The sequence below is a fragment of the Lingula anatina genome, chromosome 2 (assembly GCF_051362555.1).
Source record: "Lingula anatina isolate TDL-2025a chromosome 2, LinAna3.0, whole genome shotgun sequence".
In the NCBI taxonomy this organism is placed as follows: domain Eukaryota; kingdom Metazoa; phylum Brachiopoda; class Lingulata; order Lingulida; family Lingulidae; genus Lingula; species Lingula anatina.
Window position 1 is genome coordinate 13,913,993 of NC_141768.1, and position 26,333 is coordinate 13,940,325.

At 37.3% G+C, this 26,333-nt stretch overlaps 1 protein-coding gene across 1 annotated transcript in view; it reads right to left on the minus strand.

Moving 5' to 3' along the window:
• The window catches only part of LOC106155635 (uncharacterized), a 42,311-nt gene that overhangs the window by 848 nt on the left and 15,130 nt on the right, over window positions 1–26,333 (minus strand). Inside the window, exons 12-42 of the mRNA XM_013530551.2 lie at window positions 23,124–26,180; window positions 22,689–22,943; window positions 22,230–22,395; window positions 21,879–21,977; window positions 21,239–21,444; window positions 20,773–20,970; window positions 20,414–20,544; window positions 14,116–14,296; window positions 13,495–13,658; window positions 12,787–12,912; window positions 12,477–12,588; window positions 12,145–12,179; window positions 11,389–11,430; window positions 10,823–10,952; window positions 10,574–10,668; window positions 9,290–9,945; window positions 8,949–9,016; window positions 8,564–8,667; window positions 8,008–8,166; window positions 7,510–7,683; window positions 6,894–7,138; window positions 6,447–6,579; window positions 5,381–6,178; window positions 4,517–4,909; window positions 4,116–4,287; window positions 3,696–3,809; window positions 3,258–3,536; window positions 2,683–2,846; window positions 1,764–1,922; window positions 1,324–1,579; window positions 563–835 (exon numbers count right to left, since the gene is read on the minus strand). Coding sequence (XP_013386005.2) covers window positions 563–835; window positions 1,324–1,579; window positions 1,764–1,922; window positions 2,683–2,846; window positions 3,258–3,536; window positions 3,696–3,809; window positions 4,116–4,287; window positions 4,517–4,909; window positions 5,381–6,178; window positions 6,447–6,579; window positions 6,894–7,138; window positions 7,510–7,683; window positions 8,008–8,166; window positions 8,564–8,667; window positions 8,949–9,016; window positions 9,290–9,945; window positions 10,574–10,668; window positions 10,823–10,952; window positions 11,389–11,430; window positions 12,145–12,179; window positions 12,477–12,588; window positions 12,787–12,912; window positions 13,495–13,658; window positions 14,116–14,296; window positions 20,414–20,544; window positions 20,773–20,970; window positions 21,239–21,444; window positions 21,879–21,977; window positions 22,230–22,395; window positions 22,689–22,943; window positions 23,124–26,180 — 9,144 coding nt within the window. The remainder of the gene's footprint in view (window positions 1–562; window positions 836–1,323; window positions 1,580–1,763; window positions 1,923–2,682; window positions 2,847–3,257; window positions 3,537–3,695; window positions 3,810–4,115; window positions 4,288–4,516; window positions 4,910–5,380; window positions 6,179–6,446; window positions 6,580–6,893; window positions 7,139–7,509; window positions 7,684–8,007; window positions 8,167–8,563; window positions 8,668–8,948; window positions 9,017–9,289; window positions 9,946–10,573; window positions 10,669–10,822; window positions 10,953–11,388; window positions 11,431–12,144; window positions 12,180–12,476; window positions 12,589–12,786; window positions 12,913–13,494; window positions 13,659–14,115; window positions 14,297–20,413; window positions 20,545–20,772; window positions 20,971–21,238; window positions 21,445–21,878; window positions 21,978–22,229; window positions 22,396–22,688; window positions 22,944–23,123; window positions 26,181–26,333) is intronic.

A 26,333-nucleotide genomic window follows, 5' to 3' on the forward strand; every position in this document is an offset into this window, starting at 1 on the left:
GTGTGGACACATCTTGTCAGGAAGTGAAAATCTTATTATATTCTAAACTGTGAAGTTCTCTAGACCAGTTTTTCACTGTCCATGTTTTATGAATTTCTCATTGTTTTCACTTTACAATGACATGGTTGAAACAGCTTAATGGTCATGATTTAAATATAGAAAATCGACTCTAACTTATGAAACCTTTGATGATTGAAATTTTTCAAAAGAAACAAGGTGTGATCTCTTCTGTAATTCCTGTTTTTCAATAATTTACACTAAATCAACTTTTTACGTTTTTTTTTTCAAATAAAAAGAAAATTTGCACCCTCCCTGCAAAAATGATTAACTAAAAAGACAGATAAACATAAAATAAAAAATGAAATAAATATTTAAAGAACTAAATAAATAACTAAAGGAATGCATAAGAAATATTCCATTACGGTAACAAACATTGCACCAATGTGCAAAGACGAGACATGCAACTTTACAAATATACTAACAGCATACTTACCATTCTACACCCAAACTCTATACAAAACCTTAATAACACAAATAGAACTATTTATGACACAACTCTTACCTCCAACATACTGGAACTGGGATGGCACGTAAGGCTCTGGTTTCTTCTGGGTTGACATGCCAAATAGTCCTTTAAATCTGGACACCATGAAGTCGACAATCTCATAATCATTCTTCTGTTTGCTGAGGTCAAACTTGGCCCAGGCAAACGCCTCCATGATCAGCGTCAAGAACAGGTTCACCATGATGAATGACACTATCACCATGAAAGAGACGAACACTATCCGAGCAAAGAAGGGGTTGATTTCGTCAATCTGGTAGAAGTCAAATTTGTCTGAAAAATAAGATTTCAATTGTTAAAAATGATAATTACAAGTATCTTCAGTCATCAGGTTGCTTGAAAAAAGTATAGAGTTTTTCTGCCACCTAAACATTCCGACAAATCAGTATTGCTACCCAGTAATGAATATAGAACAATAGCCATATTTCAAGAAATGAGGTCTGTTCTTCAATTGGTCAAGACTGTTGGATCAAAACTTTCATTTTGTGGGTCTATAGTTTAATAAAAGTAAAGTTAGCCAAGAGGAGTGAACATATTCAAGTATTGCAGAAACACACAGTCATATAATAAAAAAAGCCTATTTTGCATATTGTCTTTTTTCAGAACTTTTCTTCATCTACAGAAGTGCTAATATATATATATATATATATATATATATATATATATATATATATATATATATATATATATATATATATATATATATATATATATATATTAAACCTGGTATGCCAGTGCTGCCACTTTGTGGCCATACTTACTCAACATCATGGAGAACATGGTTTCACAGCACGTGATGAAAGTGCTGTAGTCCAAAAGCATGTGACCAAATATGTTGTACATGAGCTGGGCATAGGCAAAGAAAAGTACAAAAAACACAATGCCAAATGTAATCATGGGTTTGCCAGCCTCTTTCAAAGTGACACCGATGATGGACATTCGTTTGTTGAACCGCAGCAGACGCATAGACTTCAGAACTGCTAGGAACACCAGGATGGCCAGGAAGTAGCCATACATCTGAAAGAAAAAGACGTCTTAATATAGAATGACTATTTTTCAAAAATGCACATCAATTTTAAATCAAGCCATGATTTGCCTGAAAAAAAGGGAACAAGGTCACAATATTTAAGTGTGGGTAATAGATAAGCTAATGTATGAAGCTAATGCATTAAGTCTTAGTAAAGTATTTTTTATCCCTTACCTCATCCCAGTAGCCAACATACTGGAAGTTGACAAATTTGTGTTTATTCTTCTTGAACTCTGAAGATGTGAAGTTTCCAATGAGCAGGCGGTACATGCACATCACTATAGCCAACACCAGACATACAACCACTGTGAACTCAACAACATTCCAGAATTTCTGAAAAAAAAAATCATGATTACACATGAAAGGAGATTTATAACTTTAGAGTGATACCCACTGTTTACATTATAACAATATTTACAAAAGCACTTGAGTAGAGTGCAGATTTCTGCCGAGGCAGCTCAATTCTCATCATTTTTTCTGAAAAATTTATTAATTTATAAAATTTCACCTTATATATATATATATATATATATATATATAAACATCATATAGCATACATACATATACAAAAAATATAGTATTTCTTTAAATATTTCTATACTAAGAGCGTACATATATGTACTATGGTTTTTTAACACACACACGCACACCTTCTTACATAATATACTGTATTAAAATGAAACCCTATATACATAATATATCATGAAAACCTCACTTCATTTTATTTATCAATTTAATCACCAAAACTTAAGTCCATTTCTGACCTTTTCTGAGAAAGTTATCAAATTCTGTCCATAACTTTTTCAATTAGCCTGTTAGCTAACAAACCAACAAAAGCAGAAACATCTCTGGCAGAGGTCGATAGTACTAATAGATACGGAGATATGCTCTTCTGAAAATTGATTCCAGACTCTCTCTCTGCTTCACTCAACCGAGTAATATTCAAAACCAAATCAGTTATTTTATGCAAAAAAAAAAGTCAGCTGGTTTCCACTGTTCAACATATATGTATACACATCACTGAAGCAAATGAATGCTAGGATAACATCAGCATATCTACCTCCTTTTAGCAACATTTAAGTCCAGTACTCACCTTGAAATATTCTCTCCTTTCTTGCTTGATAAGTCTGATCTCCCTGACCAGGAAATAGATGATAAAAATTATAGTGATCAGCTCACAAGCCATCACTACAAACATGTACGTGCCATAGTAACGGTCAAGACGGAGAATCTGCACCTTGTAGAAAGGCCAGGCACCTGAATTCAAAAAGACATAAAAGAATAAATGGCAAAATAAGCACCATATGGTCTTACATATATATTTGACGTGTGCGTATGTGTGAGTGTACATCAAACTCAAGACTTTAGGAATCATGAAGGAATCATGAAGTGCCTATCCAGCTGAATTGAAAAAATGCTTAATTAGTGAAGCTTTCAAATATAAAGACACTTCACTAAATCTAGGGGTAACATCTCTACAGCTGTGGATTCAACTGTTATTAAAATATTTGTGAATTAATAACTATCACTTCAAAGCTCTTTAAAATTGTTACAAAGACTGAATTATTTGACTTTAATTTTCATTTTCTTGTTGCTGAAAAAAGTACATGCCAACTAAATGGAAAAAAAAAACATTTAAAACAGAAAGTTCACAATAAATATGCTCACCTCCACTCTCTGGGAACTCGATGGCAATTGAGGAAATAGCAAAAAGGTTGACATTGGGATTCCACACAACAAACTCCACAAACAGAGCTCTGGCATATCTGTCTACCCAGCGGTTATCATACAGTTCTTTGATGGCTGTTCTGGCAGACTCCATAGAGGTTCCTAGCTCTGCCACATACCCTCCTCCACCATACATGGTGAGGAGCCCAAACACTGGGTAGCCATCTGTCTCACCACTATCCCGGAAACGCCAATAGTTATCTGCTTGCATAGTTGGATCTGGGAATGCAAATATATCTAGTTGGTTAAATATACAAATATTCAGAAATTTTATAATAAATTTGACAATTAAAAGGCTAGAAGATATTAGATATTCTCTTTGAATTTGGCTCTTACGTAAAACTTGCAAAATAAAAAGAGTGATAAATATGGGTGTACCAGAGGTATTGAGTGGTTTCCAACCCTTCTGGTAGCTGTCCTCATCTTCACCAAACATGCTGTAACTTTCACGACACTCCTTCAACATTTTACTAATGGGATAAGCACATTTTCCTGAAAAAAAAATCATGTCCATAACAGACCACATTAGAGCATCACCATATATCATAAAACAATTCTATGATATCAAACAAAGTACACCACAACAATGTTAACCAATTGTCATGCATATTTGTTTCCAGCAAAACATGTAAAAACCCACAGGATGCATAAAATAATGATTTCTTATCACTTCTATACAGAGGATACTAGGCTGAGACAAAACATTAATTTGTGCTCAACAATTTATAAGCCAATTTGACCACCATTCCATTTGGACAACAAATCAACAATATGTTTTTAAGTAACACAAGCACTTACCAGGTTTGGTTCGGACCAGACGCAAGCGAGGTGCACCAACACGATAAGACTGGTAGTCTGCCAAAAAGCCAGTGAGGAAACTCTGGTCTTGTCCATCATAAAACTTCTCAGAGAAGATTCCTGGTATGACAGTCTGGTTGATGTACTTCCATACATCACCTTGAGTGCGTACCTGAAAGTAAAGAAATAAATGCATGCAAAAATAGTTATTAATTAAAATAAAACAGTAATATGAATTCGTCAAAAATCATTTTTCGCTTCAAAACAACTTTATAAAAGTGACTACAAAATGTGCAATTATGAAAAAACTTTTTCTTTGAGAAATAACTTCCACTGTTTTTTTTATAAATTGTAAAAATCACTACACTTGTTAATAATTAAGACACTGAATTAAGGTTTACCGAGCCGAGGGCAAATCCATCAGGCTGATGAGATCCCTTGGAGAAGACCTCCTCCACATTTGAGTAATAGAAGTACGACCAAGGATCCCTGTTGCCATAGCTCACAGTAAACAACATGTACAGGAAAAACAAGTACACCAAAATCTCCCGGATAATTTGCATCATGGCCATCTCCTTGAAGCGCTGTTCTCTTGCCGACTTTAAATACTCTTCATCTGGCGGTTCTGGTGCATACTTGGCCTTGGCAGGAGCCAGTCCCTTGGCAACATCCTTATCAGTGAAGTTCTTGTGCAGATATTCCTCGTTGCTCTTCAGACCCTCTTCAGGACCAGCATCATCCTCAGTATCAGGGTTTTTAATGATCAAGGCATAGAATACTGCCAGAATGAACACCTAGGAATTGAATGACAAATGATAGCAAAAAAAAAAGTGATAACATAAATGGTTCAAATATCCTACTAATGATGAAAATGCTGTTCATCTTGTAAACATTTTGGGTAAAAAAAATGAAAATTATACCTTTAAAGAAAAGATACTGACAACATAAAGAAAAGATCCAAAATGTCCATGTTGTTCTATTTCATGACATTAAGCCTACAAATAAGACCCCGTTCCCAGAGATTAGATCGGTCCAAACTAGATTGACTTAACTCCCTGGGGGTTCACGCTAAATAGCTGTCAGCCAAGTGGGCACAAAAGTTAATTACCACCTTACAGCTTGTAGTAGGCGGGACGGACATTTAAGCCGGATTATCTGACAGTTATCTAGTGAGACTCCCCATGGGGATAGATCGATTTAAATGTCTGGGAATACGCCCTAAATTAGTAATTAGGCAGAACAAACAAATCTCAAAATCTACATACCTTAATTGGCTGGGTGAAGCACACAGACTCTAGGAGTGAGATGAAGAAAGATGCCATCCATTCCGCAGACTTCTCTGCCCCAAAGGGACCACCAAACTCTGTAGTGAAATAAATAGAGACAACCACACTAATGAAGCAAACAACATAACCAATGTAGATGCCCCACCATGGGAAGCGGAAAGCAGTTTTCTTCTTTTTCTTGTCTTTTTTCTTGTCTGATTTTTCATCCTCTTTTGGTGTAACTGGTCTCTGTGGTGCAGCGTCTGGCATTCTGTTGTAGCTGAGGAGTGTTGGCTCTGGAGTTCCTGTCATTAGAAGTCGATGCTGATGATCACCAGTTTCCAAAAACTCCTTCTGATGTTCTAGTTCTCGATCTAATGCCGAGTTGATGTTTGCCGTTGGTGGGCGCCATTCGGATTCAGTGATGCTCTTCTTCGGCTTCTCCTTGGAGAGTCGGAAAAGTTGGACAATCAGTAAGTTGATGGGGAACACAATTAAACTGGCAATGATTCCTGTGATGATACCTTCTAGTGTAAAACTGAAGGGTCCCACTTTGTAGGTCTGTGGTGTTGTATTACTGTCAGCCTTGTAGAACATGATGTTGGACAACATGGTGGTAAACAAGAGTGACAACACACAGGACAAGCGCTGAACACGAGTGAATTTGCTCCTGCGTGGGCGTGTGAAGATGGAAAACCAGATGTGGCCATCATACAGATTCTTCTTGGTTTGTGTCCAGAACAAATGATTGAATTGGGTCAGTTCTTCTTTGCCAGCAAGTGGAATAACACGATCAATCTGGAAAATAACAATTAATGCTATGTAACTTTTCAAGCCAAATAATGAAATCCAATCTTTTAAAATAAATGTTCCACAATATTCATGGAGATATATCATGGCATATTGTCATTCATTCTGTTTTCTGTATCTTTATTCACTTGATGTGTACTCATATTTTCATAGACATTAAAACAATTTTCTTGCACTACCTTTTAACAAAATACCACTCATGTATCCAAAACCATTGTTACAATACAGTAAGAAAAAATGTAATTTATGTACTCACCAGGCCATCATCTTCTTCAACAGCAAACCAGCGATCACAAATGAAGAAGAACTTTTGTTTGGTCTGAAGATCTGTCACCTGAAGCCTGCTGAAGAACCACGATGGACTCTTGCCAGAGTTGTCATGCCACACCCTGTATTATATCAAGTCAAACTGTTATAAAAGTTGCCACACCCTGTATTATATCAAGTCAAACTGTTATCAAAGTTGCCACACCCTGTTTTATATCAAGTCAAACTGTTATAAAAGTTGCCACACCCAAGTCAAACTGTTATCAAAGTTGCAAGTTCAGTCAGATAAAAAACATTTTCACTCTTACCAGTTTCCTGTGGAACATAAGAACATAATAAAAGCAATGCTGAATTAAAGACACATTTTAAAAATGTCCAGCACTCTACTGGCAATTTAAAATGGACTGTATGACTCTAGTACTGTTTTAAGTCATACCTGATATGTGCCAGTTGCCCAAGTGGGCGTGGACATGCCATCAGGAAACAATCCACACCTCCACGTTCAAACACTCTTCTCCTGTCATCATCAATCAGGCGTGGCTCAGTCTCATCCTCATCTCCTGTAAAGACCATGCTGACTTTAGCGGTGGTGCCGCCTCCACTCCTTCCTCCTGTGTACACCAGCAGTTCATACAGGTACTTGTGACGTGGATCATTATCTGGCAGAGGTGACGTCCCTGCCTATAAAAAATATGAGTAACACCGATTGAGAGGTGGAGTACAGTAGCATCTTGTTTTTTTTTCTTTTCTATCTATCCGAAAGTTGATATTATTCCCAGAAGATAACGCATACTTTAAACACGCTGTGACGTCTATGCCACTTGACAATTATTACTGCTTCTCTCAAACTGCAAGTTAATACACTATTTTTGTGTACATAGCATGTCCAGGGATTATTTCATTTTTTGGATTTTACATGAATTATTTCAGGCAGGTATATTACTTAATTTGGTGTAATACTCTTTTAAATATGGATGAGCAAAATCCAAAATCCAAAGATCAACTTGGTACTCAGAAAAATATAAATCTAATTTTAACTATGACACTCATACCTTAAGTTCATCAATCTTATCTTGTTTTCTTGCCCAAATGCACATCACCATATAGAAGCACACAATGCCAATCATGGTGGCAAAGATAATGGGGTTCTCGTCCAACTTATTGAAGGCAGAGTCTGTGAAGTCAATAGTGTTCATAGGGATGGAGAAACCTCCACCAAACCAACTCTGAAAGAAAATAATGGTGGTTAGAAATACATGAAACCACAGCTGAAACAAATTATATAATTATACAGATTGATTCTGCATACTATTTAACTAAAATCATGCTGAATTTTTCACAATAAAGCCCACTTTGAGTCACTTTTATAAAATTATTTAAAGTTTATTTGTTGCATAATCTTACAATAAATCTAGAAAGTATTTTGCGACAGCAGAATAGTATTAATTTTAGCAATACTTGATAAAATTTAATTGTGCAGCTGTCACTAGCGCAGCAAGTAGCAGTGAAGACAAGGTATATATCACTGCCACATGAAAGTTGAACCACACCTTTGAGGCTGCCTTCTTAGGTGTTGCTGCCACAGAGGTGCCACCTGACGAGGTGCCACCTGACGATGTGGTATCTGATGTGGCACTTTCATCTTCAGCTGGGTCACTTAGATGGTAACAGATACACTGAATAGAGTCCACTGTGGTTAATGGACCAACCTTTATTAAAAAGAAGAACAAAATTAGAACAAGGTTTTCATATATCAAATATCATGGTGGTAATCAATAAACTTAAACTTAAGCAAGAAACCCACTTTCTAACAAACTGCCTCATAGTCAAACTAAAAATGATTTCCTTTGTTTTTCATTCAGTTGTTCAAAATCTTGTTCAAACCTTCAGACTAGCTATTAGATAACTGTAACAGATACATATAGCAGCACATTACAGATAAATATATCATACATTTTTTGGTCATTGTCAACTGGCTTATTTATATAAAGTACGCCTAAATATAACATAATTAAAGACAGTTCCATACAAATATAGTGTGACAGAATTGAATACTAATATTACAATCTACTTAATATCATTTGGTTTTTAATTCATAAGACTTACTTCACAGCCATCAGACACAAAAGCTTCCTTCACATCACTCCAATAAACGCAAGTGGCAAAAAAAGTAGACGTTTGATATCCAACACCCGTTTCTGTCAAATTTTCTGAAATCATATTTGAGATTTGATAAACATGGACCATGATTCAAAGACATCTAACTGAATACGTGATGCAGCTATTAGCATTTTCAAATTTATAGGTTACATAATGTATTTCAGATTGTAAAAAACAACACAATAGACGCGATGATGTACTTACTACAGACTAAGTGTATAAAACCTAAAAAATAACTGAAATTTATACAGCTAATTATTTGAACGGAAAAAAAGTTTGATAAAAAAAAAATTGCCAAAGAGGTATCACATTTAATTCTGATATCACTTACCATTCCATAATTCACTGGTGTTGTCAATATTCAACCGAACTCCCCAGTACAGAGTATATGGTTCAGACCTAATAAAACAAAAATATTTACAGTTTAAACATACTTTGTAGTAAAAAATATCCTTATGTGTCTGACAAAAAAATAAAGCTTCACGTATGTCTTATGGCATATTTGAAATACAATTTAACTTTGGAATCCAGAAAAGCTTCAGCAAAACTAAGACCATCAACTGTAACATTCATATTTCAGGATAATTTTAAAAATAAACACAACCATTAAATCACATTTATATGGTATAGTATTTCTGAAGCTCAATGTAGTAGTTTTATTCAAAATCTTACTGGTTAATCCAGCTGCCAGGAATATAACACGTCCATGGATCTGGAGGGATCCCGTAGTAGTATCTGTTACTGGTGTCATTCAGGTCCCCAATATCATCTTCAGTCCTGGGCACAGAGCAGTTGAAATCATGGTCCTCTTCTGTGGGACGTCTGTTCACTCCAACATAGACCATGTAGGAATAATTGGCAGGGGTCTCCAAAGTTTCATTCAATGTGGTACTATTAGAGTCCAAGGAGGAATTTGATACGGAGAGGAGTCTACGAAGGGTTGCTGAGGATGAAGAGTTTGTGGATGAGGATGAGGAGTTGGTGGCGGTAGTGTTGGAAATTGAAGTATCGTCAGTTTCATTACTTGGGGGAGGTGGAGGGTCCCAGTAGGTGCATAAAATAATGGCAGCTGCATAAGCCGGAGATGACACTTTGTGAACGACAAACTTCTTGCTAGTTGGGGTTGTATAATTTGTGGAAACCTCTGGCATTTGTGGATTTTCCACTATGATCACTAGGACGACTGGTACATCCAATTTTGTAGCATTAATTGTGCTTCCAGCATCATCAGTCATGGACAAAGCAACCAGTCCAGTGGTAGGAGCTGTTGGGGCACTTGAGGAGTTGCTGCTATTGCTACTAAATGGATTGGATGTCATGCTTGTCATCTGAAAATACACAGACTTAATGTGATCATTGTGTAACATCAACATGGTATTGCGCATGTGCTTGGTATGGCCAGAGTAGCAACTGGAAATATATGGGTAGGGAATACCTTCTGCGTTCCACATGATTGGCCTTATTTTTTAGCATGATGCTTTATTTGAGCCCAATATTCTGCGTGAAACGTGATTCAGGAATTCTTGGTGATTGACCCGAATATATCTTCGTTATTGGTGATTGAGCTGTTTTAATTCTTGGTGATTGGTGATTAAGGGGGGGGGGGGAGGGGGGGGGTATTCCCTACCCTCATATACCTATGCATCAATTATCAGGAAATCTTCCAGGTAATTTGACAAAAGCATAAGACAAGTCCAAAAAGTCACATATATTTCAAGATATCTTATTGTTGGTCCTGACTGCTGAGCATCATAAAAACAAACACAATCATTTGATTCAAACTGGTAGAATATACAGACACAAATGCAGAGATTTTATGTTGCACAATGTGAGTGCAAATGCGGAGCAGCATAAGATAATGTGATCTATATAAGAAATACATTTTACATGGTGGTGGGGGCAATTCTTTCTTAAATCATTTTCAAAGCTCTGTGTTGCAGTTTTACTCAAAATTACCTTAATGGAGAGAGTGGAGGAAGTCTCATTGCCAGTTCCAAGGAAGTTTGAGGCAGGTGGAAAGTTGATTTTTGTGTTACCAGCAGACTGTGAATCTGATAATAAATGAAAGAATAAAAATGATTGTCTACTTATTCAAATCAATTCATAAACAAACATGACAAAATATAGCATACATGTAAACTAAGTACTCCTTGTTTTCTCAAGAGACAATCTAAAATTCAAGTGTTTACTAAAATGTAAACTCACTCATGTCTTCTGGATATATCCTGGTGATATTGGTATTCATGCTGGACGAGTTCACTGTGATTGGAGGCTGACTGGTAACCATGACACTGGCCAGCAGATCAGTCACATCGTCCATTACAGCAAACAGTCTCTGCAGATAACATAATTACAAAAGATGATCATATCTTTTATACACTGACATACTTGTGTGCATGTGTCTGCACACAGGTAGAGAAAATATTTTATTTTTACTCATCATAAATTACTTAATTATAAATATCACTGAAACCATCAGTTACATGTCATCAAGGGTTGTGCAAACATCATTTTCTCCGTTTTAATGCAAAGAAGCAACCCGACTCAGTAAAAAGTTTGCTTAAATTAGTTCAATATTTCAATATTCCACACCAGAACGAGCCTACAAAAAGATATAGATACAAGGCACAGGCATACTCCACCCATGTGCTGTCATCCCAGGTATCACTTCAATAAGGTGATATCAGGAAAATCTTCTAAGATCTATTGACCAGTATGTTTATAAATGTAAGTACATATTTGCAATAATAAAAACAAAATCTTCAACTTACGGTATTCAGGGCATTGATATCACTTTGCAGAACATCACCACTCTAGAAAAACAAAAATTTCTTTTCAGTAGATTGAAAAAATGTCAAAATATGTTATATAATCACTGACTTTGGCTGAGGACAATTTGTTGCTTTACTGACCTCTGAAAAGTAATGTTGACTGAGGCACAGCTGAAGCTGATAATTTTTTATTATCTAATTTAATACAGTGTAATTATTCCATAAATATATGTGAAGCAAATGGGAAACCAATTTTCATATTTTATTGACAGCTACAACTCAACTTTGCATCAACATCTGGTTGTGCCATTGCGCAACAATGGGAAAGGGGTGTCAAAGGTAGAAAATGTCTTTACCTTTTGCAAATTGTCCATATTCAAGTTGAAAATTAAAAAAGATTTGAAATAATTTTTGACAACTGCTTATAGTGATCAAATTCAAGTACTTTTCAAGGACAAAAATGACAAAATAAAATTCCCTTATAGCAATTTTAAGTACTTTTCAAGACCACAACTGAACTCCAAGGTACTGAACTAAATTTAAGCCTGTACAACCCTGCCAAATACACATGCATCTAAATATATGACTCATTAATCCAATTAAATTAACCCTGATCATTTTTATGATCATGTATAATACATATGCTAAATTAAATTTGTTACATGACTTACAATTTTAATTGACAGATAGTAATTAAAATATAAAATCAGCGTATTACAGGCATTGAAACTTCGCAAAAAAAGCTTTACTTCTTACCTTCCCAAGAGTTTTTAGTACCACTGTCAAGGATCCTTAAATAATGAAAACAAAATTACCATTTTGCACATATTTGTATTTGTAAGATTGTCTTTGGCAAGCTGTACAGTTCCATTAAGAACATAGGTATATATTATGTGGAAATGAAAAAAAATTATGTCAAACTACATATGTATAAACAAAAGATTTCTGCCTAATAGCCAAGGTTAATCTTTAAACATTTGACATATCCTGAACAATAATTCAAAAAAGTAAGCAAACCATTACAGTGACTGTAACATTAGAAATTACACCAGTCTTTCATAAGATCAAATAAAATAAAATCAACAAACCAATAATCTCTTGGATCATCTGGCAATTGGGCATCAATACAGAGGGCTCCATGTCATCTTTGTTATCATACAGTACTTGATATGCAGATTCAGTGAATGTTGTAATACTGGCCTAGAAAGTAATGAAAATAAAATTCAAAGTAACCATCCTTGATTACATAAATGAGTCTTTAAAACAAATTTTGTATCATAAAATTCTATTGCATGTGTAGCAGTAAAGTTTCAAGGTGCTTCAACAGCATTTGGTTATACTAGGATCTCATAGGTCAGACATGGACTGGGGTATCTTAGGTGTATGGAAATTACTTACCACAGCATCATAGGTAATCTCATTAGTAATCTGAACTATGCTTGCCACTCCAGATATAACAAGACGAGTGATAGATAAACTGGTCACAGTCAGATCCCCTATAACTTGACAAATTTCAGTACGGATCTGGAACAAAAATCAATATATATCATTATTTCATGGATTGCTCAGGAGTTAAAGAGAGATGTACAATGCAAATTTATGTTGAGATTGCCAAAATATGTTAAACAAAAAATATCTAGTGATAGCTTTGAGATAAAAACAATCAGTTTGCCTGGGAAAAATCTCATTAAAAACTGATCTAAATTGTGATTGGGAGTTTCTGACTTATCAATATCTGAATAAGAATATTTTATGAGAATTGCATGACTGTATTTTTTTCAGTTTTTCTTTTACCTTTCTTTTCTCCACTGGAAATATAAAATTAAAGCAAAAAGTGTGTGTGTGTGTGTGTGTGTGTGTGTGTGTGTGTGTGTGTGTGTGCGCGCGCGCGCGCGCGTGCGTGCGTGTATCTGACATATCTTTCTCCAGAGCAATAATCAAGTTGAAATCTTTATTTGACCTAATCTGTAACCTGCAATGCTTATTAAATAGCAGTCAATCCCATGCTCCTTATAGATGTACATAGATGGTGTGTGTTTCAAGTCTTTTCTTGATTAAAAGAATGGCATATGGGATGAAAGAAATTAAGTTAGCAGCTGCTTATACCTGTGTCCTTAGTACTAGCCAAGCATTGTATCCAGTGTTATATTCGAGTTGAAGACTGGAAAGGCTATTTTGGTGGGTGGTGATTTCTCCATTTTGTGCATCTGTGCGGTCTGCCTCAGGCACCAGCAGCAGCTCACTGAGGGTAGCATTGGTGGCCTGGATTGCTGTGAAAAAAAAAAGAAAAATCTCCAGGAGTTGAAAATAAGGTTTTGAGGCACTTGTAAATTGGGAAAGTGCTCTTTGTAACTTAACTGCCCTAAAAAATTGCCCAAAGTGTAAATGTACTTCAAATTCATTTTACCCTGCACACACGCTTTAAAATTAAAATTCTTTCAACAGGAAAAATTATACAAACTCTATAAAACTGGTAATATTTTCCACTTGACACTTGAATTGCTTTGGAAATCACTGACAGAATTCATAAAGAAACTGGTACAAATGCTATAACTTTTTAAAGCTTATTTTCCAGAATTTACCAGTTAAAAATAAAAAAAAATCTTTTCAGTCTACATAGTCATATGAATGAAAAATATCATTTCCAATTCAAAAATGAAAGCTCCCAAACCAAATAATAATAATAATAATAATAATAATAATAATAATAATAATAATAATACTTACAATCCATTAATTCAGTCCGCCCTTCATACTGGTTATTGACATTCATGTACATGATCAGGACCACCAGTGTTTGCATCATGCCACGTATATCCCCACTGTTGCTGAGAGTTGAGATATACCCCTCCGGACCAGTCATGTTCCCCATCATGGATGCCATGACTTCTGCTGCTGGAGGGTTCACCTTGAAATAAACAACATTAAGTGGTATTAATCCATTTTCTTATGATGGTCTCACTCCATCACAATTTTAGTTTTACCCAACTATTCAACTATTAAGTTGCCAATTTGACTATTCAGTAAAATTGCATCTTTTTATTAGCATTATATCATCTTACATAAGTGCAGTTATATAACTAGAGGATCAGAGAGGCGATACCGCCTGGTATTGTACCACCAGCTGGAGTAAGAGCATTCGTATGGGAAGGAAAAAGAAGGGGGAGGGGCTGTCTCACTAGCTGACGATCTTTCGCAAACAAAAGCCATTGAATGAATATACGATTGCAACGATCCCCCACTGTTCTTCCTTGCTCTTTGGCCAACGAAGACTCAAATATGAAAATCGCGTCCTCATCTCTTTCACATTGGGAATGAACTTTCGCTAGCAATTTGAAAGTTGTCTTTTTTGTCTGCCAGTTTTAGAGATAAAATGGAAAAAAAATTTGCAAAGTTCAGTTCATGGTGAAAAGTAGGTCAAAGGTCAATTTCAAGGTCACTTTAAGATTGCCAGTGTATGACTTCCTATTCAAGTTCAATAGTAACTTTGGACCTATCTCTGCCAGTTTTGGATATGAAAGGGAAGCAAATTTTGCAAAGTTCAGTTCATGGTGAAAAGTAGGTCAAAGGTCAATTTCAAGGTCACATTTGGATTGCCAGTATATGACTTCCTATTCAAGTTCAATAGTAACATTGGACCTATCTCTGCCAGTTTTGGATATGAAAGGGAAGCAAATTTTGCAAAGTTCAGTCCATGGTGAAAAATAGGTCAAAGGTCAATTTCAAGGTCACATTAAGATTGCCAGTATATGACTTCCTATTCAAGTTCAATAGTAACTATGGACCTATCTCTGCCAGTTTTGGAGATAAAAGGGCAGCAAATTTTGCAAAGTTCAGTTCATGGTGAAAAGTAGGTCAAAGGTCAATTTCAAGGTCACATTAAGATTGCCAGAATATGACTTCCTATCCAAGTTCAATAGTAACTATGGACCTATCTCTGCCAGTTTTGGATATGAAAGGGAAGCAAAATTTGCAAAGTTCAGTTCATGGTGAAAAGTAGGTCAAAGGTCAATTTCAAGGTCACATTTAGATTGCCAGTGTATGACTTCCTATTCAAGTTCAATAGTAACTATGGACCTATCTCTGCCAGTTTTGGAGATATAAGGGACTAAATTTTATAATTTTGGAGTTCCCATAATGTGCCATAAATTTCCTACAGAAAAAATTAATTAAAATAAAGAAAAGGTCATTTTGGTCAAAATTCTTGAAATGGGAGGTACTCTGAAGTTCCAAAAGTTCAAATTTGATGAAATAATGTCAATTATGACCACAAGTTGTCTGCTTTGCCAAGCCTTATGTTTTATTTTTCCATAGTTCAAAATTTATTATCCATTACTAGTCAGGCGGTTAAGTCCAAATTATATCCAGAATTGTGCAAAAGATGATAAAAGCATGAAACTTTCCACGATGAATATTTAAGAAAGCCGCTCATCCGAGTACTAATGAATTTTGGAGTTGCCCCCGATCCAAAAGAGACAAACACCCAATGGTCATTCATCATGGAAAGTTTCATGCTTTTATCATCTATTGCACAATTTTTTGGCTTAGCCGCCTCACTATACCGTACTGCACATTTTGCTTTCACCACCAATATGTACTTTTTGATAGCGTAACTCGAAAACCGTTTGGAATACAAAAAAAAAAGAGACCACCTCCAGTGTTGGGCTTTACATGCTCTACAAAATGCAAAAAAGAATGGGTCTCTAGCATTAACGGTCCCCGAATTAGAGACAGTTTTCAGTTTCGGCATCTTATGGCCGCTACTCCCGTGAAAATGCACCGATTGACCCCAAATTCACGGAGATGAAAGATGACCTGAAGGGTAACACTTTCCAACTAGAGGATCAGAGAGGCGATACCGCCTCCGAATATTGTACCACCAGCTGGAGCAAGCGCATTCGTATAGACCCCCACATACACAAAATAAGGGACATAGCCACCAGTTTTGTGCTTGACAAGCTGTAAAAATGCAATCAACAAGAATTTTTAAACTTTTGCAAAAAATATATATGGTACAATCAAATTTAAGTTCTTCGTAAGGTAGGTCAAGGGTCAATTTCAAGGTCACAGTAAATTGCCAGTATATGACTTCCTATTCAAGTTCAAGAGTAACTATGGACCTATCTCTGTCAAGTTTGAAGTTAAAAGAGAAAGAAATTAGCAGAGTTCAGTTCATGATAAAAAGTAGGTCAAAGGTCAATTTCAAGGTCACATTTAGATTGCCAGTATATGACTTTCTATTCAAGTTCAATAGTAACTATGGACCTATCTCTGCCAGTTTTGGAGATAAAAGGGAAGCAAAATTTGCAAAGTTCAGTTTATGGTGAAAAGTAGGACAAAGGTCAATTTTAATGTCACATTTATAATGCCAGTATATGACTTCCTATTCAAGTTCAATAGTAACTACGGACCTATCTCAGCCAGTTTTGGAGATAAAAGGAAAGCAAAATTTGCAAAATTCAGTTTATGGTGTAAAGTAGGTCAAAGGTCAATTTTAAGGTCACATTTAGATTGCCAGTATATGACTTCCTTTTCAAGTTCAATAGTAACTATGGACCTATCTCTGCCAGTTTTGGAGATAAAAGGAAAGCAAAATTTGCAAAGTTCAGTTCATGGTGAAAAGTAGTTCAAAGGTCAATTTCAAGGTCACATTTAGATTGCCAGTATATGACTTCCTATTCAAGTTCAATAGTAACTATGGACCTATCTCAGCCAGTTTTGGAGATAAAAGGGAAGCAAAATTTGCAAAATTCAGTTCATGGTGAAAAGTAGGTCAAAGGTCAATTTCAAGGTCACATTTAGATTGCCAGTATATGACTTCCTATTCAAGTTCAATAGTAACTATGGACCTATCTCTGCCAGTTTTGGAGATAAAAGGGAAGCAAAATTTGCAAAGTTCAGTTTATGGTGAAAAGTAGGTCAAAGGTCAATTTTGAGGTCACATTTAGATTGCCAGTATATGACTTCCTATTCAAGTTCAATAGTAACTACGGACCTATCTCAGCCAGTTTTGGAGATAAAAGGAAAGCAAAATTTGCAAAATTCAGTTCATGGTGTAAAGTAGGTCAAAGGTCAATTTTAAGGTCACATTTAGATTGCCAGTATATGACTTCCTATTCAAGTTCAATAGTAACTATGGACCTATCTCTGCCAGTTTTGGAGATAAAAGGGAAGCAAATTTTGCAAAGTTCAGTTTATGGTGAAAAGTAGGTCAAAGGTCAATTTTAAGGTCACATTTAGATTGCCAGTATATGACTTCCTATTCAAGTTCAATAGTAACTATGGACCTATCTCTGCCAGTTTTGGAGATAAAAGAGAAGAAAAATTTGCAAAGTTCAGTTCATGGTGAAAAGTAGGTCAAAGGTCAATTTCAAGGTCACATTTAGATTGCCAGTATATGACTTCCTATTCAAGTTCAATAGTAACTATGGACCTATCTCAGCCAGTTTTGGAGATAAAAGGGAAGCAAAATTTGCAAAATTCAGTTCATGGTGAAAAGTAGGTCAAAGGTCAATTTCAAGGTCACATTTAGATTGCCAGTATATGACTTCCTATTCAAGTTCAATAGTAACTATGGACCTATCTCTGACAGTTTTGGAGATAAAAGGGAAGCAAAATTTGCAAAGTTCAGTTTATGGTGAAAAGTAGGTCAAAGGTCAATTTTGAGGTCACATTTAGATTGCCAGTATATGACTTCCTATTCAAGTTCAATAGTAACTACGGACCTATCTCAGCCAGTTTTGGAGATAAAAGGAAAGCAAAATTTGCAAAATTCAGTTCATGGTGTAAAGTAGGTCAAAGGTCAATTTCAAGGTCACATTTAGATTGCCAGTATATGACTTCCTATTCAAGTTCAATAGTAACTATGGACCTATCTCTGCCAGTTTTGGAGATAAAAGGGAAGCAAATTTTGCAAAGTTCAGTTTATGGTGAAAAGTAGGTCAAAGGTCAATTTTAAGGTCACATTTAGATTGCCAGTATATGACTTCCTATTCAAGTTCAATAGTAACTATGGACCTATCTCTGCCAGTTTTGGAGATAAAAGGGAAGAAAAATTTGCAAAGTTCAGTTCATGGTGAAAAGTAGGTCAAAGGTCACTTTCAAGGTCATAGTAAGATTGCCAGTATATGACTTCCTATTCAACTTCAATAGTAACTATGGACCTATCTCTGCCAGTTTTGGAGATATAAGGGACTAAATGTTATAATTTTGGAGTTACCATAATGTGCCTTAAATTTCGTACAGAAAAAATTAATTAAAATAAAGAAAATGTCATTTAGGTCAAAATTCTTGAAATAGGAGGTGCTCTGAAGTTTCAGAAGTTCAAATTTGATGAAATAATGTCATTTTTGAACACAAGTTGTCTGCTTTGCCAAGCCTTATGTTTTATTTTTCCAGAGTTCAAAATTTATTATCCATTACCGTACTGCACATTTTGCTTTTACCACCAATATGTACTTTTTGATACAGCGTAACTCGAAAACCGTATGGAATACAAAAAAACCGAGACCACCTCCAGTGTTGGGCTTTACATGCTCTACAAAATGCAAAAAAGAATGGGTCTCTAGCATTAACGGTTCCCGAATTAGAGACAGTTTTCAGTTTCGGTATCTTATGGCCGCTACTCCCGTGAAAATGCACCGATTGACCCCAAATTCATGGAGATGAAAGATGACCTGAAGGGTAACACCTTCCAATAATATTATTGGTTAAGTCTGTGTGGTGTCTGAATAACAGGGCAAAAAAAATTTTTTTCGTAAAAAATTTAATTTTTTTGAAAATTTTGGCCCATTTGACCTTGAAGTAAAGGTCAAAGGTCAAATCCAAGGGTATATTTGAAATCTACACATATGACTTTTGGAAAGCCGTCTATAGAAATTTTTCCCATAACTCCTTCCGTAGGGTAGATAATTAGCATTTAATTTTGCCATTTTTAGACAAGGGTGCATTGCAATGAGTGCCACACCCAGACCCCAATACCGACAAAGCCCAAATTTTACGTGGAACGAGTTGAGATTATAGGTGACCTAAATCCATGAGATGGGTACGGGGGCCCTTACCGTCTAGGAGGAGAAGAAGCGGTAACGGTAGCCGTCCGGCGGAGCCGGCGGAACGATCCGGACGGGACCGAAACCATGTGTACCGCCAGCGCTAACGCTGGTGGTACAATAATATTATTGGTTAAGTCTGTGTGGTGTCTGAATAACAGGGCAAAAAAAAATTTTCGTAAAAAATTTTATTTTTTTGAAAATTTTGGCCCGTTTGACCTTGAAGTAAAGGTCAAAGGTCAAATCCAAGGGCATATTTGAAATCTACACATATGACTTTTGGAAAGCCGTCTGTAGAAATATTTCCCATAACCCCTTCCGTAGGGTAGATAATTAGCATTTAATTTTGCCATTTTTGGACAAGGGTGCATTGCAATGAGTGCCACACCCAGACCCCAATACGGACAAAGCCCAAATTTTACGTGGAACGAGTTGAGATTATAGGTGACCTAAATCCAAGAGATGGGTACGGGGGGCCCTTACCGTCTAGGAGGAGAAGCGGTAACGGTAGCCGTCCGGCGGAGCCGGCGGACTGATCCAGACCGGATCGAAACCATGTGTACCGCCAGCGCTAACGCTGGTGGTACAATTATTAATCAGCACTGATACATTGTATCACCAGTCCCAAATTATCTGTTTGTCTCATCTCAAAATCATTCATATTTGATATTTCCATCATTTCTATTTCAACAGTATTTCATTAAATTAAATTTATTTTCAGTCATTATAAAAGAAATTCTTAGGGTGCATTCCCAGAGATTTAGATCGATCCAGAGATTTAGATTTAGATCAACCTAACTCCCTGGGGGTTCACGCTAAATTGCAGTCAGCCGAGCGCGCACAATAGTTAATTATCCCCTTACAGCTTTTTGTAGGTGGGACAGACGCTTAAGCCAGCTAAGCTGACAGTAATCTAGTGAGACTCCCCACAGGGATAGATTGAAGTAAAATCTATGGGAATGGGGTCTTAGACTCACTGTTGTCGTCATCTCTATGGAAACTACACCCTTTATGGCATCAGTGGCTTCAAGCTTCAGCTGAAGAATGAAAGAGTTCTCCGAGTTCCCTTGTGGCAAATATGCATCTTCTCTCAGAAAAGGATTGGGTCCTGAAAAATATTTCGTTATTCATATAAAAATATATAATAATTGACAAAAAGGATTAACATAATTCAATTCCCATCCACGTGTGTCTAAATGACACCTGTCAGAAATTAAGAAAAAGGACTATGCCTTCTAGACCTACGTTAAAAAGCAGTCTCAGTAACTATAGCAATTTGTGTTCCTTTGCCTGCTTCTAAGTTCACAAGTCACTGCATGCCTTTTGCCTAACCAACCTTCATCAACCATGGACCATTCATCAGCTGACGTGATTCTGTAGAACAGCTTGTAGCCCAATGGCAAGTCATCATCCAAGAAGTCCTCGAAGCACTCCACATTGTACTTGGTTTCCAGTGCTGAGCCATTGGACGGCGCAACTGTGCAGTTACCTGCTCTTGGAGGTTCGTTAATGGTAAAAGTTCTCCGATTTTCACCTAAAAATAATAGAGACATTGTAAATTATCAGCAGGAAATAGTGATAAATATATTTTAATAAGTGCTAGTTGGACCAAAAATGTACACGCACCTCTTCAAAGTCAACCACAGCTGCTTTCAAAGCCAAATGATCCACTTTTGTCATTGGTCATTGCTTTGTTGCAATGCACAAGGATAAAATAATACTTCACGAGAGAAAATTCTGTTAGATGGATGTAACAGTAAATATGCTAAAGTTCTAATCATGGCTTTTAACCTGATACCTACCATAGTTATCAGACTGGCCTGGACGCCATGCTTTAGCAATCAGATGATATATGCAGCGGTCAGTCTCCTGGAAGAGGGTGTTGTCCAGATATAGTCCAGATGTGGTGATTCCAGTTCCCTGAACTGCTCCTGTCCACTGATCATGGGCCAAGTAGGGGGTTGTGTAGGGATTTTGGCCTATTGTACAAATCTGCATCAACTCCCATCTATAAAGCCATGAAAACAATGGCATCAGGAAACTCTTGATTCACCTGTATATATTTTGTTTATCCCAAATATTTTTTAAGGCAAAATTTCATGTCAAATGACACCTTGGTCAAAAATGATTGATTTCTGAGCTTAATTTAATTTCTATCAACACCAGTTGCTGCAATATTGCTGCAAATTGTAATTCCTTCTTGAAAAATTGCAGCAAATTTGCTGCAAAATGGCTGTAAATTTGCACAGATAAATTTTTCCTTGCAAACTCCTGCAAACTTGCTACAGCATACTTTGCCTTTTCATTTTGCCTACTGGAAAAAAACCTTAGTGCCTAATTCATTTGCCAATGAAGGCCAATATCTTGGCTTTTTTGATAAAGTACCATATTAAAAGTATCACTTCAAACTTAAATAACAATACTTGAAAATTAATGACTTACTGATATTCATATGCCTGGCCTCTCCTCCTTGCTTTAATGGAAACTTCAGTGGTGAAAGCTTCCTTGGGGTTCAGTTTTTCAGCACAATTGGCCTTACACCTTAAAACGGTTGAGAAAAAATGTTCACAGATGTTCATGCTAAAAGAATCTGACTTGTTAGAAGTAGGTTAAGGTAACCAAGTCACAAGGTGATGACAAGGGGTTCATTATAATTAAGGAGATCTAGGTTGCAATATGATAGACAGCTTAGCAGCACCAGAAAACATTTCCAAATGTATCATATGGAATTAAATAACCTCAGAAAATAAAAATTTATGTTTATTAAATATAAAGAAGAGGGAAAAAACTTACACGATATCAATATCTGGAGGATCTCCCATGGTGACGTTAATCCCATGAGTTACCACACAAACCCTGTCATCTTTCTGAACAACCACTGTGAGTTCTATAACTTTCAACTCATACGTTTGGTCTGAGCTGAAGATGATTTCTCCAGTGGTCCAATTGTCCATAATACCTTAGACAAAAATAGTTACACTTGTTAAACAGCATATTGTAGAATGATACATTGCAGAGCAGTAAATCATCAGATAATGAATTTAAAACTTAACAACTGACAAAGAGCTTTGTCCCTATACAACAGGCCATATGGTAAATATAAACTGCATGATGCCAAAAAAAGAAATTCACAGCTCCACAAGCAAATATGATGCCTGAACTACATTCTGAAATGAAATGCAGAATTTTACTTGATTAAAAATGTATCCCATTCATATTTTCACACATGAAAAGGGGGATTGTGAACTGTACCTGGTGTGTCAATCATGTCGAACTTGAAGCAGCCTCCTGGATCAGCACCCGTTTCAATATCATCACAGGTGGAGGAACTTGGTTCTGTTTGTTGTGTATAATTTGCATTATACTTAGGTAGCTCCTCACAGGCACGGCGGCAGAGCCATTTGTAGGTTATACCAGTCTGATTCCCTTGGCCAACATCGGGGTCATATGAATTGGTAAGCGCATCAATTGTGAAGTTGGTTCCCCATTTTCTTCTAGAAAATTGGCCTATGCAAAGTAAAAAATTAAATGAATAATGTTTTTATAGTTAGTTCTGGGCAAGGAGATATTATAAAGGTGGTAGTTTTCCTTTGACTTGTTTGTAAGTGACACTTTCATATTTAATCATTAACACAAATGATAATTCAACATAATCTTTTTCAGACACCTCTTTAATATTAAACTAACCTGCAGCAAAGCCACAATGCAATGGTGACTTCACAATCCGAACATAAGTAGAGGTCACATTCTCAATGCCAATCTCTCCATCCATAGACACATTAAGTGTAAATTTATAGCAGCCATATGGCAGGGTATTGGGTGGAATAGTAAGAGTCGGGAGGGGTTGCTCACTAGAGTACAGGGTCAAGTCTGGCAGAGGGTACAGCTCCTCTACTAGTGTTTCACAGTCCAGTTTATGCACAGTCCATGTGTAGTGACTTATCTTGGTAGAGCTGCAGTTGATTTTCACTGAGGCTTCTACGTCTAGTTTTTCAGACTTGTAATGCCTTTTGGTATTAGGCATGAAGTTATCACAGTCCACTTGACATTTCATGAGATCAAAGCTGACCTGTGGCCACTGGCAAGGTCCTCTGGTCACTCCAGTCACTTTAAATAAATCCACCCTAGACACAATATTGTCGATCTGAAGGGAAAGGTTGAATACTCCAGTGGTCTGAAAGATGTTCTCCACTGAGATGGAAAAGGCCACAGTAGGATTTGCATTCTTCAGGTCTTCCAGTTGTGTGGACGAGGCATCTGTGAAGCGTGATGAATAAGAGGCCCATAGTGCACTGTGGCTAGACTGACACTGACTCTGGTCCCCAAGGAAAGCGTAACGTCCTCCGTCACTAAGTGAATCCTTGAAGTCAAAGAAGTAGCAAGCATCTGTAGGAATAGATGCACCCCCGAAAACCACTTGATACAGGAAAGTAGTGTTCCTTGCTGCAGAGCTTACACCTTCTAAGACAATACCAGGGTTGGCTTTAGCACTCTTCTGAAGAGTTATCACCTTAGACACAGCTGCCCAACTGAGGGGATTAGATGCATTCAGGGTAACATTGTAGGTGCCAGGGTTGAGGAACAGGTAGGCAAAGGTTGGATCGCCAAATTTTGTCTGCGTACCGCTACCGTCCCCCAGGTTCCATGTATAGTTCACTGAGCCGCCCCCTTTTGTAGTGCTGGCATTCATGTACACGTACTTCTCCAGAGGAAAGTAGTCTTGTTGTGGACCAAATCCAATGGAGTATACATCTATACTATTGACTGTCTCAAATGAGTACACCTCCCACTGGAGATTGGTAATCTTCTCATAGATATCAATCACAAAGGGGTAGATCCCCTTGCTGGCCAAGTTAAAAATCTCAACTGACACTGTGTACCTGTCACCACGATAATATTTGTGGGAAAAGGAAATGAAGAATGAATAATCAGTGAGGTTTCCAGTCATATTAGTTGAAACTTCCAGAGGTCTGACTTCGGTGCTGTTGCCGTCACCAAAGGAAATGTTATAGAATGCATCTGAGGGCAAGAGCACACCGTTTTCATGGAGCAAATGATATTCAATCTCAATCATCCACTCTGGTTCCAGCACCATGCCCATTGAAGGACCAGTCAGCTTGAACCCGTCCACAGGAACCTGGACGATGATTGGTGAAGGGGCCGAAACACGGGCACTACTTAAAGAGTTCACTGCTGTGGCATTTAGGGTGAAGTTACCACCACTGGTGTATTTGTGCAGGAAGCAGTTGGGAGCTGTTCTATTGTATTCAAAAATCTCCAAAGGTGTTCCGTCGCCATAGTCCAGTGTGACATTGAGTCTACTTCCCCAAGTGACTTCAACACAGATGTAGGAATTGGTGTTTATGACAACAAAATAAGGATCTGCTGTAATGGCCAGACCAAGGATGGGTTCATCTACTACCAAAGTTGTGGCTAGGATATCATAGCTGACACAGTTGGAGATGTTCAGGGTGACATTATATGTGCCAAAACTGAGGCAAGTATCATGGTCAGTGACTGGAGAGGAGGTACTGATATTCAAGTATGTTTTATGCCTATGTAGGAATGTGGGTTCTATGGTGGCTGGTGCAGAGGTGGTGTTTCCACTGCTGCTGTCATTACCACTGCTACTCACGGCACTAATTGCAACACTAGTGACAGTTCCATTGCCACTGGTCTCCATCACATGGTATGGGATTTCATACTCATAATAGGCATCTGTAGCAACTGGTACATTTCCACCAAAGGCAATGGTGAAGAAAGCATCACAGGTACCATTTGGCCAGACTGCAACTGGGGCGTTGGAATCCAAGGAGAAGTCCTCAACAGCATGTTCAATTTTCACCGTCACCAGTCTCTCTTGTCTGTCGACTGGGTTAACTGCTGTGAAGTTGACCACATATGTACCAATATTGGACCATGAATGGCAGTAGGTCAGCACGGTGTCGTTGGAGATGACAGGATGGAAATCTTCAAAAATTGTCCCATCTTGATAGTCGATGGTATTGCTGACTGTGGAGGCACGGGTCACAGTGTAGTTGAAGCACACCTGTGTGTTGGGGGTGACGCAGAACTCACTGGATACTACATTCAAGTCCTCAATCCCATAGTCAATGCAAACGGTTGCGTTAACAGTGTATGCTGGTGTCACCAGGTTGGTTGCTGTGACAGTGACATCATAGCAGCCAATTTGTTCCTCGTAGTCCTCTGGGATGATGTGGACATAGCCAACCATGGGGCAGCAGTTGGGGACAATGACTTCACGGGTGCAAACTTGGGCAGTGGTTGTTCCCATTGTTGTTGTCGTTGTTGTGAAGTTTGCATCCATTGTGTAATTCAAAGTCAAATCATCAGTTGTTGTACTGAAAAAACCTGTTGTGGAATTCATATCACCTACAGTGTTTGCTGGCATCGGAGTGGTTGGCAAAGGAGTTGTTGTCGAGCATGGAATCTCTTCAAGAATGACCCCTCCCGTACATGCATCTGCCATTGAGAAATTCCTGCTGCTGTTTCCATTGAATGTAGAATTAAACTCTGCGTTGCTGCCATTTGCCGTGTGGATCTGGATGATTGTTTCACTCATGTACAGAACGGGTAGGGGCGGGGTAATGGCCATGCCAGCTATGACACACTGTATCGGGATGAAGACAGTTGCCTCAGCTGAGTTGATGAGATTGCTGGCTGTCACAGTGACTGAGTAGTTGCCAATCTCTTGGAAGGTGTGGTTCAAAAAACCACTCAATCCTGTACATAAAAGACAAAACAATTAACCAATGTGGGCATATTTTGAAAGTAAGAAATTTTAGATATTCTCCTTAAATAAGCTAAATAAGTGTACAGTATAGCAAGACTCAAATGACAGTTTACATTGTTACACAACGACAATGATACAAAATA